The following is a 17,503-nucleotide window of genomic DNA, read 5'->3' as shown; positions in this document are numbered from 1 at the left end:
TCATTGGAATGGTTCTCCATTTTTGATCCAAGATTAATACTTAATAATAGAGCCGTGGTGACACAGTGGTTAGAATGCAGTATTTCAAGCTAATTGTCAGCCTCCACTCCAAACTTCGTATTTCTTTGTACTCCTTATATTCAGTCGTTAGATAGAAGGGGATTGTATTTCAGTTGTTAGATAGAATGGGATTGTATTTCTAATGTAAATAGCTATTGGATTCAAGTTAAGAAGAGAGGGGCCTTTAAGAGTGTCGGTCTGACATAATTAAGGTGGGAGGAGAGATTAATGTTTTGAATTCACAGGAATGTTTGGGCGCGAACGCTAACGGACATTGCATTCCTGATTTGATTGACAACCAGAGACCTGCGGAAGAAGAATACCACGGGACCCCGGGAAGGAGCTGGCATTGGACCAGACCTGATGACCTTTTGGGACAGAGGAGGGAGGAATAGGGTGATACAGATTGTCAGCCATATTCTGTCTCAGATTCAACTTAACCCTGCTGCAATCCAGATGTAATTAGTAAAAGTACTTTTCTTTATTTGCAAATGAAGTCAAGGTGTATTCTTTCCTAGTTATAATCAGAGGCAGCCTGACACTAATTCTGCCAACTGCCAGGAGTTCGATTCTGACTGGCTCAAGGTTGATTCAGCCTTCCATCCTTCCAAGGTTGGTAAAATGAGCCCCCAAATTGTTGGGGGCAATATGCTGACTCTATAAACCACTTAGAGGGCTATAAAGCACTTACAGCAGTTCATTTAGTGACCGTTCAAAGTTACAACAGTACTGAAAAAAGTGACTTATGACTGTTGTACCTTGATGAACGTATCTTTTCTTTTATGTACACTGAGAGCATATGCACCAAGACAAATTCCTTGTGTGTCCAATCACACTTGGCCAATAAAAAAATGCTATTCTTCTATTATTATTTTTCGCACTTATGACCACTGTAGTATCCCCATGTCAGATGATCAAAATTCAGATGCTTGACAACTGACTCATATTTATGACAATCATTGTCCTGGAGTCATGTGTTAATCTTTTGTAGCCTTCTGACAAGCAAAGTCAATGGGAAAGCCAGACTCACTTAACAACTGTGTTCCTAACTTAACAACTGCAGTTATTCACTTAACAACTGTGGCAAGAAAAGTCGCAAAATGGGGTGAAATTCACTTAACAAATGCTTCACTTAGCAACACAAATTTTGGGTCCAATTGTGGTCGTACGTCAAGGACCAACTGTATAAGTCTAAATACTATTGCTATATTCCTCCAAACCAGGGGTAGTCAACCTTTTTATACCTACTGCCCACTTTTGTATCTCTGTTAGTAGTAAAATTTTCTAACTGCCCACCAGTTCCACAGTAATGCGCTGTGTATCGTCGTCTGCGCATGCTTTTCGCGCATCATGGATTGGGTTGTGGGGGGACTACCAGCTCTGCTTTTCTGTTACAGCTGGGTGGTGTGGGGACATGCGAGCTCTTCTGGGACGAGGCTTTTGTTTGCGGTTGCACTATAGCGCCATTTCGCTTTCACTTACGTAACGTGAGCTAAACTTATGCTGGCGATACAAATAGTATATTTTCAGAAATTAAATTGTCACGGGGAATTTTATGAAAACCTAATGAAAATGTTTTTAAATAATGCTATGAAAAGTTTTTTAAAAGTCAATTAAATTTAAAAAAAGGAAAATGCTTCAATATCGGACAAAACCCCTACCGCCCACTATGAAAGCTGGAACGACCACTAGTAGGCGGTTGGGACCAGGTTGACTACCACTGCTTCAAACAAAGAGGCAACCTCTTGAAAATCAGAAAAGCTGAAATGGAGGACCATCACTAATAAGGCAGCCAGAAAGACAGGAATTTCTGATTTGTTTTGCAATACTCTTTTCAAATTCAGACTTAAAATGTGTCAGTAAGCAGCAAGCAACTAAACAAAATTGGATTTTAACTGTAAATAATGTTACAGGGCTATTTGCAAACTATTTTTCCTGCATGAGGGTTCAACAAGCAAAGGACACTTCCAACTCTACCTTCCGTCCCTGTCCTAATGTTCCCTTTTATTCGTATGCATTTCATGTATTCATAATTATGTTTATACATCTATCTGTTATCTAATACATGCTCGACGAAATAAAATAAATAAAACTGAAACTGGACCCTCGATCGCCAATGTATGACATTTTTTTCTTGGCGTTCTCCACCAAGGACTACGAACAGCATGTTCAATTTGATTTGTCTGGACAAATGTAGACAAATGGAGAGAAATAAATAATTCATTGGAAATTTTTAAAAAATGCACTGCGGTTCTGGATTCCTTTTTTAGCCACTCTCCCCACTCAAGATGAATTTGCAGGCGCCGAATGCAGCCGAAATGGAAACCCCGCCTGCATTTTCTTTTTACTAAATCTGCACTATTAATCTCCTCATTGTTCCTATCACCCATCTCCTTCCACTTATAACTGTAACTTTGTTGCTTGTATCCTTACGATTTATACTGCTATTGATTCCCGATTGCTTATTTGTACCCTATGACTATCATTAAGTGTTGTACCTTGATGAACGTATCTTTTCTTTTATGTACACTGAGAGCATATGCACCAAGACAAATTCCTTGTGTGTCCAATCACACTTGGCCAATAAAAATATTCTATTCTTCTATTATTATTTTTCGCACTTATGACCACTGTAGTATCCCCATGTCAGATGATCAAAATTCAGATGCTTGACAACTGACTCATATTTATGACAATCAGTGTCCTGGAGTCATGTGTTAATCTTTTGTAGCCTTCTGACAAGCAAAGTCAATGGGAAAGCCAGACTCACTTAACAACTGTGTTCCTAACTTAACAACTGCAGTTATTCACTTAACAACTGTGGCAAGAAAGGTCGCAAAATGGGGTGAAATTCACTTAACAAATGCTTCACTTAGCAACACAAATTTTGGGTCCAATTGTGGTCGTACGTCAAGGACCAACTGTATAAGTCTAAATACTATTGCTATATTCCTCCAAACCAGGGGTAGTCAACCTTTTTATACCTACTGCCCACTTTTGTATCTCTGTTAGTAGTAAAATTTTCTAACTGCCCACCAGTTCCACAGTAATGCGCTGTGTATCGTCGTCTGCGCATGCTTTTCGCGCATCATGGATTGGGTTGTGGGGGGGGGGACTACCAGCTCTGCTTTTCTGTTACAGCTGGGTGGTGTGGGGGACATGCGCGAGCTCTTCTGGGACGAGGCTTTTGTTTGCGGTTGCACTATAGCGCCATTTCGTTTCACTTACGTAACGTGAGCTAAACTTATGCGCGGGCGATACAAATAGTATATTTTCAGAAATTAAATTGTCACGGGGAATTTTATGAAAACCTAATGAAAATGTTTTTAAATAATGCTATGAAAAGTTTTTTAAAAGTCAATTAAATTTAAAAAAAGGAAAATGCTTCAATATCGGACAAAACCCCTACCGCCCACTATGAAAGCTGGAACGACCACTAGTAGGCGGTTGGGACCAGGTTGACTACCACTGCTTCAAACAAAGAGGCAACCTCTTGAAAATCAGAAAAGCTGAAATGGAGGACCATCACTAATAAGGCAGCCAGAAAGACAGGAATTTCTGATTTGTTTTTGCAATACTCTTTTCAAATTCAGACTTAAAATGTGTCAGTAAGCAGCAAGCAACTAAACAAAATTGGATTTTAACTGTAAATAATGTTACAGGGCTATTTGCAAACTATTTTTCCTGCATGAGGGTTCAACAAGCAAAGGACACTTCCAACTCTACCTTCCGTCCCTGTCCTAATGTTCCCTTTTATTCGTATGCATTTCATGTATTCATAATTATGTTTATACATTTATCTGTTATCTAATACATGCTCGACGAAATAAAATAAATAAAACTGAAACTGGACCCTCGATCGGCAATGTATGACATTTTTTTCTTGGCGTTCTCCACCAAGGACTACGAACAGCATGTTCAATTTGATTTGTCTGGACAAATGTAGACAAATGGAGAGAAATAAATAATTCATTGGAAATTTTTAAAAAATGCACTGCGGTTCTGGATTCCTTTTTTAGCCACTCTCCCCACTCAAGATGAATTTGCAGGCGCCGAATGCAGCCGAAATGGAAACCCCGCCTGCACTTTCTTTTTACTAAATCTGCACTATTAATCTTCTCATTGTTCCTATCACCCATCTCCTTCCACTTATAACTGTAACTTTGTTGCTTGTATCCTTACGATTTATACTGCTATTGATTCCCGATTGCTTATTTGTACCCTATGACTATCATTAAGCGTTGTACCTTGATGAACATATCTTTTCTTTTATGTACACTGAGAGCGTATGCACCAAGACAAATTCCTTGTGTGTCCAATCACACTTGGCCAATAAAAATATTCTATTCTGTTCTATTCTGTTCTATTCTTTCTGTCGCGCAGCATTTGAGAAACAAAGGCGACGCCGCGGTTTTATCGGCAACGAACTGCCGAGAACTCCGGCCGTGACGCGCCCAGGCCGCGAAAGAATCGTCGGCGCTTCCAGGATCGAGCGCTTTTAAGGCGGACTCCGCGGCCGCTTCCGGTTCCGGTTGAGAGAGAGAGAGAGAGAGAAGAAAAAAAGCGAAGAACGGAAGCCAGCCGAAGCAGGGGGCAGAGTCCTTGGCGGCGATGGGGGCTCATTTAGCCCGCCGGTATTTGTGGGACTCGGAGGTGGAGCCCGACCCTTCCGCCTTTCCCAGCTTCGATGCCGACCTTGGCCTCCCCGAGCGCAAGGAACGCGGTGAGCAGCGCCGGAGCGGGTCGCGAAGGAGGAAGGTCACCCCGCGCTGAGCTCCGCCCTTGTGGCTCCGACAGTCCCGGGCTGGGCGGCCGGCAGTTCTCCGGGGCTGCGAAGCAGATTTTGGCCCGTGGAAGCTGGGATCCAGAGGGTGCCAGGCTCTCCTGCCCCCCCCCCCCGGTTTTTGTGGGGGATGTAGCTCCGGCCGTGTCCTCCACCGGCTTCCCTCTCGGAGTGATTGTGTTCCTCCCCACTCTCCATCGGCCACCCAGGGACACGGCGCGGAGCTTGTTTCCCCAGGTTGCCTCCTTCTCAGCCGGATTGCCTACAGAGGCGTAGTTTTTATGTGCCGCTGAGAGCTAATTCGGTGTGGCGTGGATAAGAAGCACGAAATGGAGCAACCGGGGACCAGTTCCTCACTCAGCCTACCTTTTCTCATGAGACAGAAGTAGGCGAGCGATGCATGGGTTTTTCTGGCTCTCTAGAACAGGGGTCTCCAACCTTGGCCACTTGAAGACTTGTGGACTTCAACTCCCAGGAATTCTGGGAGTTGGAGTCCACAAGTCTTCAAGTGGCCAAGGTTGGAGACTCCTACTCTAGAAGAAGAAGATCGCCCCTTAATCAACTTATTGAGACAGGGACCCGAGGGATTCCATCTGCGTCCAAGATGCTTTTTTTCAAGAGGCGACTGGACTGTCTGTTTTTTCTTTGAAGACGTTTGGCTTCTCATCCAAGAAGCTTCTTCAGCTCTGAATGAGAAGCGAAACATCTTCAAAGAAAAACCAGAAAGTCCAGCCGCCTCTTCAAAAAGCACCTTTGGGACAACCAGGAGCTGGATGACTGAGAATCTCCATAGCCGATTCTATCTGCAAATTTCTGTCCAAAATGAGAACTAAGTGATATGTGGACATCCGCTAGACGCTTGCTTTCTTCCTTTTGTATTATAAATACATTTAATACGATCATCCATTCCAATGGCTTGCAAAATACAATATTAGATCAAAATAATTTAAACAAAATTTACAAGACAGGTTGGGCCAAAAGCAACCATCCAAACAAACTACAAAGATTCCTCCCAATACATAACCTCAGGCCTGAGAGCAAAGGCAGGTTTTCAGGGCTGTTCAGAACCCCAGGAGAGAGGGTGCCCTCCATATCTGGAGACGATGTTCCAGAAGGTGGAAGACTACAGAAAAGTGCACTTTCTAGATCACACAAGGTGACAATTTTTAATAGAAGGGACTTGGAATGTATGCATTCTAGAACATACCAGGCAAGCAGAAACAATGGAAGAAATTCCTGCCAGAATTGAATGTGAGTCCTTTCTCACAGTCATAGTTATGACTGTAGTTATGTTTACATCCTCACAAGTCTTTGAAATAATTTGGGTTGAAAGATGAGGTTCATTAGCTTTCAGGGTGGATAAAAATTGATATTTAAAATTTAAATTGGATTTTTTTATTTTTATCAAATTTATTTTAATAAAATGCTTTTGGAGTAAAAATCTAAAGATTGTTTTCTATTTAAGATACATTAATAATTTAGTTATGTAGCATGAGGCTGTTATTCTGCAATATTTACATTTTTGATAAACACATTCAATGAATCCAAGCTCTGCAAACTGAGATAACATGCACTGCATTGATGCATTCACACAATTTTACAGTAACCATGAGATAAATCATAAAAGAAAGTTCAGGAATATTCCTTTATCCCATTCTTTCGAAAATCTATGTACACTCTAAACTGTATGATTGTTTGAAGAGAAATGCATCTGTACCACTAGGCTCTAAGTGTGAGGAGAAAAGTGAAGCAGTAAAAATGAAAGTGAAATCTTCTAAGCAGCTTATAAATATAATATTAAAGAGCACCTGTCATTTCAGATCCATCATGGCAGTGCCTGTTAATGGGCATCCACTCACCTGCTGCCTGCCATGTCCCTCACCTTGTTGTGTCACTGCCACATCACCAGCCGTCCCATTAAAGTGAATGGGAATGTTTGCGAGTCAAAAGCAGGTCAGAGGAGGAACCGCTGCAGGACAGATGACAGTTGCTCTTTAAAAATTATGATTTAAATCGAGTTGCTTTAAATCAAGCCTTTTTAATAGTGATTTAAATTCAATCGACTTGATTTAAATCAAATCCACCCTGTTAGCTTTCATATGAATATTAGTCATTGTACACAATGAAATTGATTACTAACCTTGGTGTAGATTATTGTTCTCAATAAAGCTGGTTAGAAGCTTCTTATTTTATTTTATTTATTTATTTATTTGTTCAGACTTTTATACCGCCCTATCTCCCTAGGGACTCAGGGCGGTTTACAGCCATATAAAAATATAAATATATACAAAATAAAACAGTAAATTAAAAAACTTATTACACAAGGCCAAATATTAAAATATAAATATAAACAATAAAACCCCATTAAAACCAGATTTAAAATTTTAAACGTTTAAAAATTTAAAAAATTCTAGTCCAGTCCTGCGCAAATAAATAGATGTGTCTTAAGCTCGCGGCGGAAGCTCGCGGCGGAATTCTTGCAGAATTCATATATGCAGCCAGTAATAGAATCATGTTGCAAAATATTCTGGGTGCACTCAGGTTGTATATAGAGTAAGGCAATGATATATTTGCCCGAAATATACTGATATGATACCTTTGATTTGACATCTGTTGACACATTTGGAAAATATATCATATCTCTTCGTTGGCTGTCTTTTTTTTATCCCCTTCAAGATTGTTCAGCTCCTTCCATTTCTCTTCATAGCACTGAATTTCTAATCCCCCAATCATTGTTGCTGTTGCTGTTTTCTAAGCCTCTTCCAATAACATAAACTGAACATCATATTTAGGTAGGAACTGATCTATGTAAAATAAACTGGAACAACTATTTCCTGTGATTTGGAAATTTTGTCATTGGGGGCGTAGCCTGAAATTTCATTTGTCCTTTTTGTAATTGCTGTTCAATTTGCAACTGGCTACTATTCTAACCTTTTTACAGATGCTCTTAGAAGTACTCTCCATCCATATCTGTTTATCTTTCTCATAGTTGAAATTTTGCATTTGTCTATATTAAATTTCATCCTATTAACTTTTAGCCATTTCTCTAATCCAATGATTCTCAAACTGTTTATTTTTAGTGATCTGTGGGGTCCATTAGATAGTCCGTCCCCATATTAACCCCAGTCATTGGGTCAGAGCTTATTGCGGCTTCTACCTTCATCCTGTTCATCACCAGTTAGCTAGTTTACAATGATGCATCAGCAGCTGACAAAAAGAAGGAAATGAGTGATAATATAATAATGTTAGTACTACAATTCAGAAATCTGATAATACTGAGTAGGTCACAAGTGTGGTTGAAATGCAAATGAACATTTTTATCAGCAAATATATGCTAATGCTGTTATGAAATAGAACATAAAAAATAACTCAAGTGGTAAACATTTTTTGTATAAAATCTATTTTTAAAATGCTTTTAAAAATTCAGAGGATAGAAGACATATTTAAATGCAATTATAATCAGTAGTTTATTTTCTCCAAAATATGCAACTTCCATGCTCTTGAAGTAAAAAAATAAAGGGTAGGTGTACTGTTTACACGCTTGGTCCTTGCTTCTTCTTAATTTCTATTTAGTAGATCACAGTTATAGAAAGTTTTGCAAAATGCTCAAACTCTTCAAGATTTTTAATTAGGCTTTTGTTTCCTAGGATATTAGCTACCAATTTTATATAAACTTTTTCATCCAAGTCAATAATAAAGACTTTGACATCTTGACAGACTAATTTAACTTTTTTTCATTGAGTAACTTCTTTAATAAATTGTGGGAGTGATAGAAACATGATACAATAAAGCACTTAATAAATATCTTATGACATTCTTAATAGTAAGCTGATTAAGCACGGGCTGAATGGCATAACTGAATGATTCCATAGCTGATTTCAAAATAATACTCAAAGAACACTCATCAATAATTCCTCATCAGATTGGTGTGGTCTGTATATTTTAATTGAACAGGTTCTCTAAATTAACTTGCTGAACATGCTTTCGAAAACAGCTTTTGCAGCATCTGTTAGAGAATTCCAAATGGTTGATCTTGAAGAAAAGCTTCCATTTAGATTTTAATCTCCCTTTCCATCTTTTTCTCCTTTTGTTTTCTCCAAGTGATGATAGCAACGCATCAACAGATGAATGATGCCCAGATTCCTTACAAATTCCGAGATTATTGTGCCCATCATTACATAATGTGGATGAAGTGCAAACGTGACACATATCCTTTTTCAATCAATGGGTGCAAACATCAGGAGCATGAGTGGAAGTACTGTGAGCATCTGGAGTAAGTCAAAGCTATAGCTTTAATCTGCTTTGTTGCTATATTTCGTCCTTTATTCTTCATTCTATAAATTAACTATGCTTCAGGAATTATAAACTATCTTGGATTAGAAGTACTGCCTCTAAATATCCCTGTAATTCCTTTATGAAATGTGTTCTGTTTCCACCATAAAAATTCAGTGAGTCTTCAAAAAAGTAGCGTAATATATTGGGGTGGGATGGGAGACTATAAATGCAACCATGATGTGAATAGGAAGAGATCATGATAATCAACCAAGTAGTTTTTCCTTAATGTTGATAAGCCTTGATTTAATTTTAAAGTGCCTTGCCCTGATGGAAAAGGGCCCTAATCACTGAATTATCTAAGCAAAGTTATGTGCATGAGGGTAAATCATAAATGAATAATTATTCCATTGTTCTCTAGCATGCATAGAGAACTTTAAGAAAAATACCACACTTAAGACCTTGACTGAAGAAGATGAGTCTGGGGAGCAATCTGCCTTAGTAATAAAATGTCTAATACTTTAAATATGAAATAAAATTATGGCTTTCAAGCTAATTAACGTGCAGCAAGAAAATAGAATAGAATAGAATAGAATTAAGGGGCATGCATAAGAGCACAAATGTGCCTACCATTCCTGTCCTATTGTTCCCTTCATTATATCCAATTAATATAGTTTATGCATAATTTTAATTATATATATATATATATATTCTTCAAGATATGCTGTTTTATCTATGACATTTGTTTGTGTATACTGTTGTGACAAAAATAAATAAATAAATAAATAAAAAGAATAGACTAGACTAGACTAGACTAGACTAGAATTCTTCATTGGCCAAATGAGATTGGACACACAAGGAATTTGTCTTTGGTGCATATGCTCTCAGTGTACATAAAAGAAAAGATACATTTGTCAAGAATCATAAGGTACAACTCTTAGTGATAATCATAGGGTACAAATAAGCAGTTAAATCATACTATGAAACAATCTCAATATAAATCGTAAGGATACAAGCAACAAAGTTACAGTCATGCAGCCATAAATGGAAGGAGATGGGTGATAGGAATGATGAGAAGACTAATAGTAATAGTAATACAGCCTAGTGTGAATAGTTTGACAGTGTTGAGGGAATTACTTGTTTAGTAGAGTGATGGTGTTTGGGAAAAAATATTCTTGTGTCTAGTTGTTTTGGTGTGCAGTAGGGCCAAACAGATTTGAACTGACTTATACTTGTATCCTTTGTGTTAGCTATGTTATGCGCATGAAAGAATTTGAACGAGAACGGCGTTTGCTGGCTAGGAAGAAGCGCATCGAAGAAAAGGCAGAAGTTACCATAGAAACCTAATTAGTTTGGGGTGCTTCCCCTCCCTCCTCTTAAAAGAAATTTGTGGACTTGCTATATTGAAAACAATAAAAACATTATGTCACAGTTGGGTCTCAGATGTTCACTGATTCCTACAACGAAATGAATGAATGCTCATCTTGGACCTACGGCTAATAAATGTTCGTAAATGCCAAGAATCTGTAAGTATCTTCTTGTTGGGAGTCCTAATCTTGCATTACCAGTTCTGGCAATTGTGCCAATGAGATACGTCTAGTTAAGTTCAGATGGAACTCTACATCTACCCTGTTTCCCCCAAAATAAGACATCCCCTGATAATAAGCCCAATCGGGGCTTATTTCGGGGTTCAAAATAATATAAGACAAGGTCTTATTTTCAGGGAAACACAGTAGTTACTTTTATATTTTCTCTGTATTTCAGCAACATAAGCTTTCAGTTTCATTCTGGATGAAGGCAGCTGCTTCTGAATGTTACAATTGTATAGATTGTTGTATAGATTCTGTGCATTTACACCTCTTCATACATAAGCAAAGTTCCTTTTACAAAAGTTGGAACCTTTGGAAATGATGAGTACTGGAGTCCAAAGGACAGTAGATTGTGCTAAACACCCAAGAATTGCTCTGCCTCATGTGAAATAAGAAATAGTAGTGGAGCATTTTGGGCTGCAGGTCTGGGAATTGTACATCCTGACTGAATTACTTTATCTGAAATATTTGTTTCTTTCCAGGAAGGAATCATTGAAGCAGTTCTAGTAGAATCAGGACATAAATTACTGTAGTGAGGCTATCTCAGTCATAACTGATATACCAGCCTGAACTGATGAAGGTGCCACATGCCATTTGTGTTAGAGGATAATTATGCCTGTAATGTTAAAAATGGATACAGAAGCATCTCTTTACGAATGAGATCTTCCAGGTGAATGTTATGTCTTTTGTCTGGACTGAGCATCTATTTTTTGGCCTCAGCTAATCCAACTCTATACCCAGGCACAGACTAGCAATTCCAATGCTTCACTTCAGTGACAAAGTATTGTACACCTTCATTTATTTGACAAATACCATTTCCCTGAAAATAAGACCTGTCCAAAAAAATAAAACCTAGCATGTTTTTATGTGTGCACCTACCCCCAAAATAAGCCCTACTTAAGAGCCTGCGCAACCGGCCACCCGCCAATTCTGTCTGGTTGTTCATGGTTTCACAGCCACGAGGCAAAGTGGGGTCGAGCTGCCTACGCGCTCCGCACTGGCTTATCTCAGGGCCCCCACAACCAGGCCATCCACGCCTTGATACCTGCCTCGCAGCAGCAACACCAGCAGCCATGTGTAGTAGAAGTCCACGTGGCCGCCGGCCTGCTTCTTCTGCTTGCTTGCAGCTGCAATGGAGCAATAGGCCAAGCAGTGTGTGAGTGCTATGGCCACAAGGTGAGGCAGGTCTCAGGCATGGATGGCCTGGCTGTGGGGGCCCTGAGGTAAGCCAGTGCGGGGCAGCTCCACCTCCTCTGCTTTGCCACAAGCAAGCTAAAGTGGGTCTCCCGTATATGGGGAGAAAAAAAGACACCCTCCCAAAAATAAGCAGCAGTATTTATTTTGGGGTCCAAAAGAAAATAAGACCCAGACTTATTTTTGGGGAAACACGGAACCTCATAATATTAGCAACATGGAGTAAGCAGAAATCCTTCAGCAATACTTTTTGGAGATGACCACCCATGAATAAGTGGAATCACTCTAAGGCTATTCCATCTATATCAAGCTTAGACAACCTACCCCAGAAAAATACCATGATTGCTGGGGTCAGGAGCCATTGAGAAGTATGGCAGAATCAACATGGTACTTACTATTCAGTGTCTCTTTCTTGGCAAAGCTCATCCAAAGAGCAACTGAAATAGTTTCAGTACCAAAACGGAGTTGAAGCCCCTACTGAATTGACCTAGAAAATCTATTTCATTTGTCTGACTCTATAAGATCAGTCACTACACACTTTTAATACTTTGATTAGAATTTGTCACTAGCTATTACTGGGCCTTTTTTCAAGTGAATGGCATGTTTCTATGAGGGATCACTCCTTGTAATAAATGTATGAACTGGACTCGGCTGAATACTCCTTTATGGCAGATGTGATAAACCATGAAGGCAAGTGAAGCTGAAGTTATCCGAATCCAATTAGATACCTTGTACAGATCTTCAGGCTTTAAACATTGGAGTAACTGACCAGCTAGGGCCCTGGACTTTTCTACTGATTGAACTGCTAAATTCATCTAAGTCATGATGATCTTGATAGGTTTTATTTTCAAACTTTAGAGCCAACATGGGTTCTATATATAGATAGTCCTTGACTTACAAGTTCATTTAGTGACCATTCAAAGTTACAACGGCACTGAAAAAAGTGACTTTTGACCATTTTTGAGTTATGACTTTGCAGCATGCCCATGGTCATGATCATGTGATCAAAATCCATATTCTTGGTAACTGGTTCATATTTATGATCATTGCAGTGTCCTAGGGTCGTGTGATCACCTTTTGAAACCTGACAAGCAGTCAATGGGGTAGCCAGATTCACTTAACTACTGGGTTAGTAAATTATCAACTGCAATGATTCACCTAACGGCAGCAAGAAAGGTCGTAAAATGGGGCAATACTCGCTTAATAAATGTTTCACTTAACACAGAAATTTTGGCCTCAATTATAGTCATAAATCAAGGACTACCTGTATCTAGAGCCAGCTTGGTTTACCAGTTCAAAGACCAGGCTAGAAAGTGAGAGACCATGAATTGAAGACCCACCTTAGCCATAAAAGCCAGCTGTGTGACTTTGGACCAGTCACACATTCTCAGTTCAACCCACCTCGCAGACCTCTTGGGAAAATAGGAGGAAGATGTGTTGGATGTTTGCCGCCTTGCGTTGTTTATAAAATTAATAAAGATGGGAAACAAACAAATGCCTCTAGTTAGGCCAGGCTCCAAAAGCCAAGAATTATTGAGAAAAGCTCCACTGGATGACACGGAAACGATGCAAATAGAGGGAAAGTCTCTTGATGTCTTCCACCAAAATATTCAGTAACGCACTCTGGAATTTGATCAAATTTGAGAAGCTTCTCTCCATCTGCTTTTTAGCTTTCTCGCAACCTGTTGCATAGCCTAGCTCAAATCTATAATAGAGGGTGAAGAAGCTGTGTATCATGGTAGAGGATGCTCAGATTTTATTATTCACCAATCTGGCATTTGGTAACAGCACCGGTAGGCGATAAAGAAAGCCAGTATGTTTACTCAGCTATCTGAGCAAGGACATAACCAGTAGTTGAGAAAGATATCTCCACCAGGCCAGACAGGGCCAAAGACCTCTGGGACTAATTAGAAGGAACATCCAAGTACTCAGGCTGAGCAGTAATACAGGCTACAGTTGACAGCAGAACCGAAACAAGGTATTACTAATGGTGATGGCAAAGTTGCTACTGTAAGTCAGCAGTCATACTGTAAGTCAACAGTGTGGTTATAAGTAGATTGCATGTGGCCTTGCAAGTTTCTTGTGTAATATGTCTAAGCTGCATTTCTCATCTTCTGTAAACATTCACAATTATGCTTCTGCCAATTTGCTGTTTGATGAACTGTGTGTGATTTTTCAAAGGGAGCAGTCATGTGGGATGACTTTTCTTTCAAGTGAGTCTTTCTCATATACAGTATATTTGAAGAATTTTTTTTTCTATCCTGTCCTTCAACTGGATAGGCTTCTGGGAATGGGGAATATCATTCTATCCAATTTTACTTGTGTTTAATTCTGAAGATTAAAACTCATCTACAGTTGAGTAAAACGTGAGGTGCAATCATCCATAATACTTGAGCACCCAAAAGTGTTTTGCTGGGCACTATTGGCAGGTGATCATGAGATAATACAAGGTATAGGTGTTCAAAATATTTATTTGAAAATACAGTTCATTAGCAATAAGTTTTTTATTCAATGTATTCATATTTAGTCAGTCCTACCTGATGTGTCATTTTTCACACAAAAGAGTAATATTTTGTGGCCTATGATTCCTCTGTTCATCCTACTATCTGGTCTATACATCGAAGTGAGCGAATCTAAACTGGGGAGCCCAATTCTGTGGTCAACTTACAGGTGCAATTTGTAAGAAAAGTCGCACAGGACTCTCAAATCCTAACTTTAAATTTTCTTAGCCAGTAAACTGTCCCATTCTCTTTATGCAACTATAATCTGTTAGGAATCCAATGTTTATATAAGATTATATACCTGGTCCAATTAATTTCAAATGACATATCAAATATAACAGAGGTGTCCAGTCTTACCTGTAGTCTTCCCCAATGTGTGGAAAAAAAGTCCTTCAGTGTATAACTCCATGCTTTAAAAAAACAGTCTGAGACTGTCCAGTGGCTGGATTATTTTTTATTGGTTGGTTTAAATAAAGTTCCACATGAAATGGATTAGAGCAAAAAGTCAGTGGCTCATTTAACAGCAGCCTTGGAGCCTAGATTTCAGATATCACTGCTCACATTCAGCATAACCTAAGACTATGACAAACATTCATCTTGATTGTGAACATATTTGTTTAGAATCAAGTTCCATTCTACTTCAAATGGGGCTTCCTCCAAATTAAATATACAAGTAGTCCTCATTTATTAGCCACTCATTCAGCAACCATTTGAAGCTGGAACGGCGTTGAACAAGTGGAATTTATGACTAATCCTTGAAGTTCTGGCCTTTGCAGTGTTCCACAGTCATGCAATCATGATTCAGGGACTTGTCAATTGCTTGTACTACTGCAATTGCAGCATCCTTAGATGGCAGATTATTGCCATTTACAACTTCCCTACTGGCTTCCCAAAATCAAAATCAATGGGGGAGCCAGCAAGGAAGGTTGCATGTTACTCTAGTAAATCCCCCAGCCTTCTTGCCATACTGTGTATTCCACAACTTTCTTATGCTCAAGTCTGTTGCCCCAGCTACTCCTCCCCACAAGCCTCCTCCAAATCACAGCCTGCACCAACCCTCCCAGCTTCCTGTCCTTACATAAAATCCCTACCACTTCCCACTTAACAACCTGCATATCTTGAAGTAATGACAGTAAGTGGGATTGCTAGGATTGCTGTGGTAAAACGGTGTGGCTACCTGATGTTACACATTGCTTAGCAATGGCAATGGCAATCGCAATCCCAGTTGCTGTCATAATTCAAAGACTACCTGTATGCAGTCACAACCTTGGTAACAATGACAAACAGAAAAATAACCAACCTCCTCTCAAGAAGACAGTCCAAACCTAAGAGGCTTCAGTTCTATAATATTGAATATTTTTATAGAAGCAATAACAGGCATTTTCTTATCTCTTTAAGTGCTAGAAAGTTACAAATTTCAAAGCAGGATTCCCCCCGCCCAAAAAAAATTTCTCAGTGCACTTGTAAACATATACAAATTGAGTAAGTCACACAATGATGCAATTTGTAGCATTTACCTAATACCAATATACATTGGTATTGATCACTCTTCCATTTAATGGACAACTGGAAGAAACACCTCCTTTTATCATCTGATCCATTAAATCAAAGTTTCACTTGTATATCTCCATAATTGCCCTGTCCACTCATGTTTCAGTGGGCCTGTGTTACAGAAAGTTACATAATTATTGCTAGTTAGGCACAAGACTATTTGCTAGACCTGCATTTCAAGGACCTCTTAACTACAGAAAGCCTACTCTTACCATGACACAAAATTGAGTCACTTCGGGCATACATTTCTACTTGGAAGATGATGTTCACCGCTCGTAAGATTCTACTAGGTAGGAAAAGGAAAAGCATTTATGTGGATGACAAGTGGCCAATTTATATGGTGGACAGGACTGAAACAGCCTAGTTGCTACTACTAAAGCTACTACTGGATCATAACTAATTTGTTTCCTTTGCTTCACAGCAGGGAATTTGCCATATTATAATTTAGCTTATAACTGGGATGATTAAATAATGTGTTCTGCCCTTCTGAAATTTGACAATTGTAATGTCATTCAATTGAGCCATTTTCAATTTTGATTTCAAGCACAAATGCCTACTAGTTGAACAAGGGTTAAAAAGGGACACAAGACCGTCCTATAAAAGAGATGAAGTTAGCATTGTCACTGATCTTAGTCAGTTTATTTCCCTCCCAAAAAAAGATTACATTTTACCAAGCATCACTCCACAATAAAAAAAATAATAGCAATAATATTTACTACTAGGAGAATGCCCACAACTGAATTAATAGGCTGTGCTGTGCTTTGAATGCAAATGCAAATGAAAAACTGTATCGTACCACACAGGGCCATGATGACTGCAACTCCTTAAAGTAGCCATGCCTTTTCCTGGGTCTTTCCATCCCAGGAAAGACCCATTTGGTTTAGGAATGGCACCATGCGTTCCAAGGCACTTTTATGCTTTCATATTCAAAGTGCTGCACAAACGCAGTAGACAACTTTTCTAAAATTATTAATGACTAGAGTTAAGATTGCTATTCTACAACCTCACTTTTGGCCAAAGTCCAGCTGCCTAGGCTCCATATATGGTATCTGCTCTTACAAATATAATGCCTAGCAGCTGTTCAACTCCCCCCTCCCCCCCTGTAAAATTGGATTGTTCCCTTTGTTCTTGTTGCAGTGTTTGGCTTCATAGTAACTGTAGGGAAGTGTTATTCTAAGTCAAATGTGGTTTTGGATAGGGACAAAGATGAGGGAGGAAAGAGCAATTATCTTTAAAAAGGAAGGGATTCCAACAACCCCCCCCCTCAAAACACATTGTGGACAGTGAAAAAACCCCTGTTTTAGACTCCAATAACAGCTGCTCAAGAAGATAAAAAATGAAGCTACCAGCCCAGTTTGATATCTTAGTGCAGAAGGAGGCTTAGAGCAGAAAAGGGACGATAGGCGAACGTAGAGGTGGGTAATCTCGGAACTCCTTCAGGTAACTTCGGTGTTTTCCCTTTGCCCAAATGGTCATTTGAATAAATCCAACCAAGGAAAACAGAGCCACTGTTGACAAACAAAAAAGTGTGTAACATTATTAGGTATTTCAGA

At 39.2% G+C, this 17,503-nt stretch overlaps 2 protein-coding genes across 3 annotated transcripts in view; one reads left to right on the top strand and one right to left on the bottom strand.

The window, feature by feature from the left end:
- The first annotated feature begins 4,590 nt into the window (after nucleotides 1-4,590).
- NDUFB7 (NADH:ubiquinone oxidoreductase subunit B7) lies at nucleotides 4,591-10,546 on the top strand. The gene is made up of 3 exons (XM_058165746.1): nucleotides 4,591-4,783; nucleotides 8,945-9,116; nucleotides 10,366-10,546. The coding sequence occupies exons 1-3, from the start codon at nucleotides 4,672-4,674 to the stop codon at nucleotides 10,460-10,462; spliced, it is 381 nt and encodes a 126-aa protein (XP_058021729.1). The 5' UTR covers nucleotides 4,591-4,671; the 3' UTR covers nucleotides 10,463-10,546.
- A 4,292-nt stretch (nucleotides 10,547-14,838) lies between these two features.
- Nucleotides 14,839-17,503, bottom strand: part of TECR (trans-2,3-enoyl-CoA reductase) — a 52,979-nt gene continuing 50,314 nt past the window's right edge. For both annotated transcript variants that reach the window (XM_058165743.1, XM_058165742.1), the window contains one exon: nucleotides 14,839-17,458. In XM_058165743.1, the coding sequence (XP_058021726.1) occupies nucleotides 17,331-17,458 (128 nt within the window). In that variant the 3' untranslated portion in view covers nucleotides 14,839-17,330. The remainder of the gene's footprint in view (nucleotides 17,459-17,503) is intronic.

This window comes from Ahaetulla prasina, chromosome 2 (genome assembly GCF_028640845.1).
Source record: "Ahaetulla prasina isolate Xishuangbanna chromosome 2, ASM2864084v1, whole genome shotgun sequence".
Lineage (NCBI taxonomy): Eukaryota > Metazoa > Chordata > Lepidosauria > Squamata > Colubridae > Ahaetulla > Ahaetulla prasina.
The sequence above is the reverse complement of the archived record's forward strand: the minus strand, read 5'-3'. Positions and strand labels throughout refer to the sequence as shown.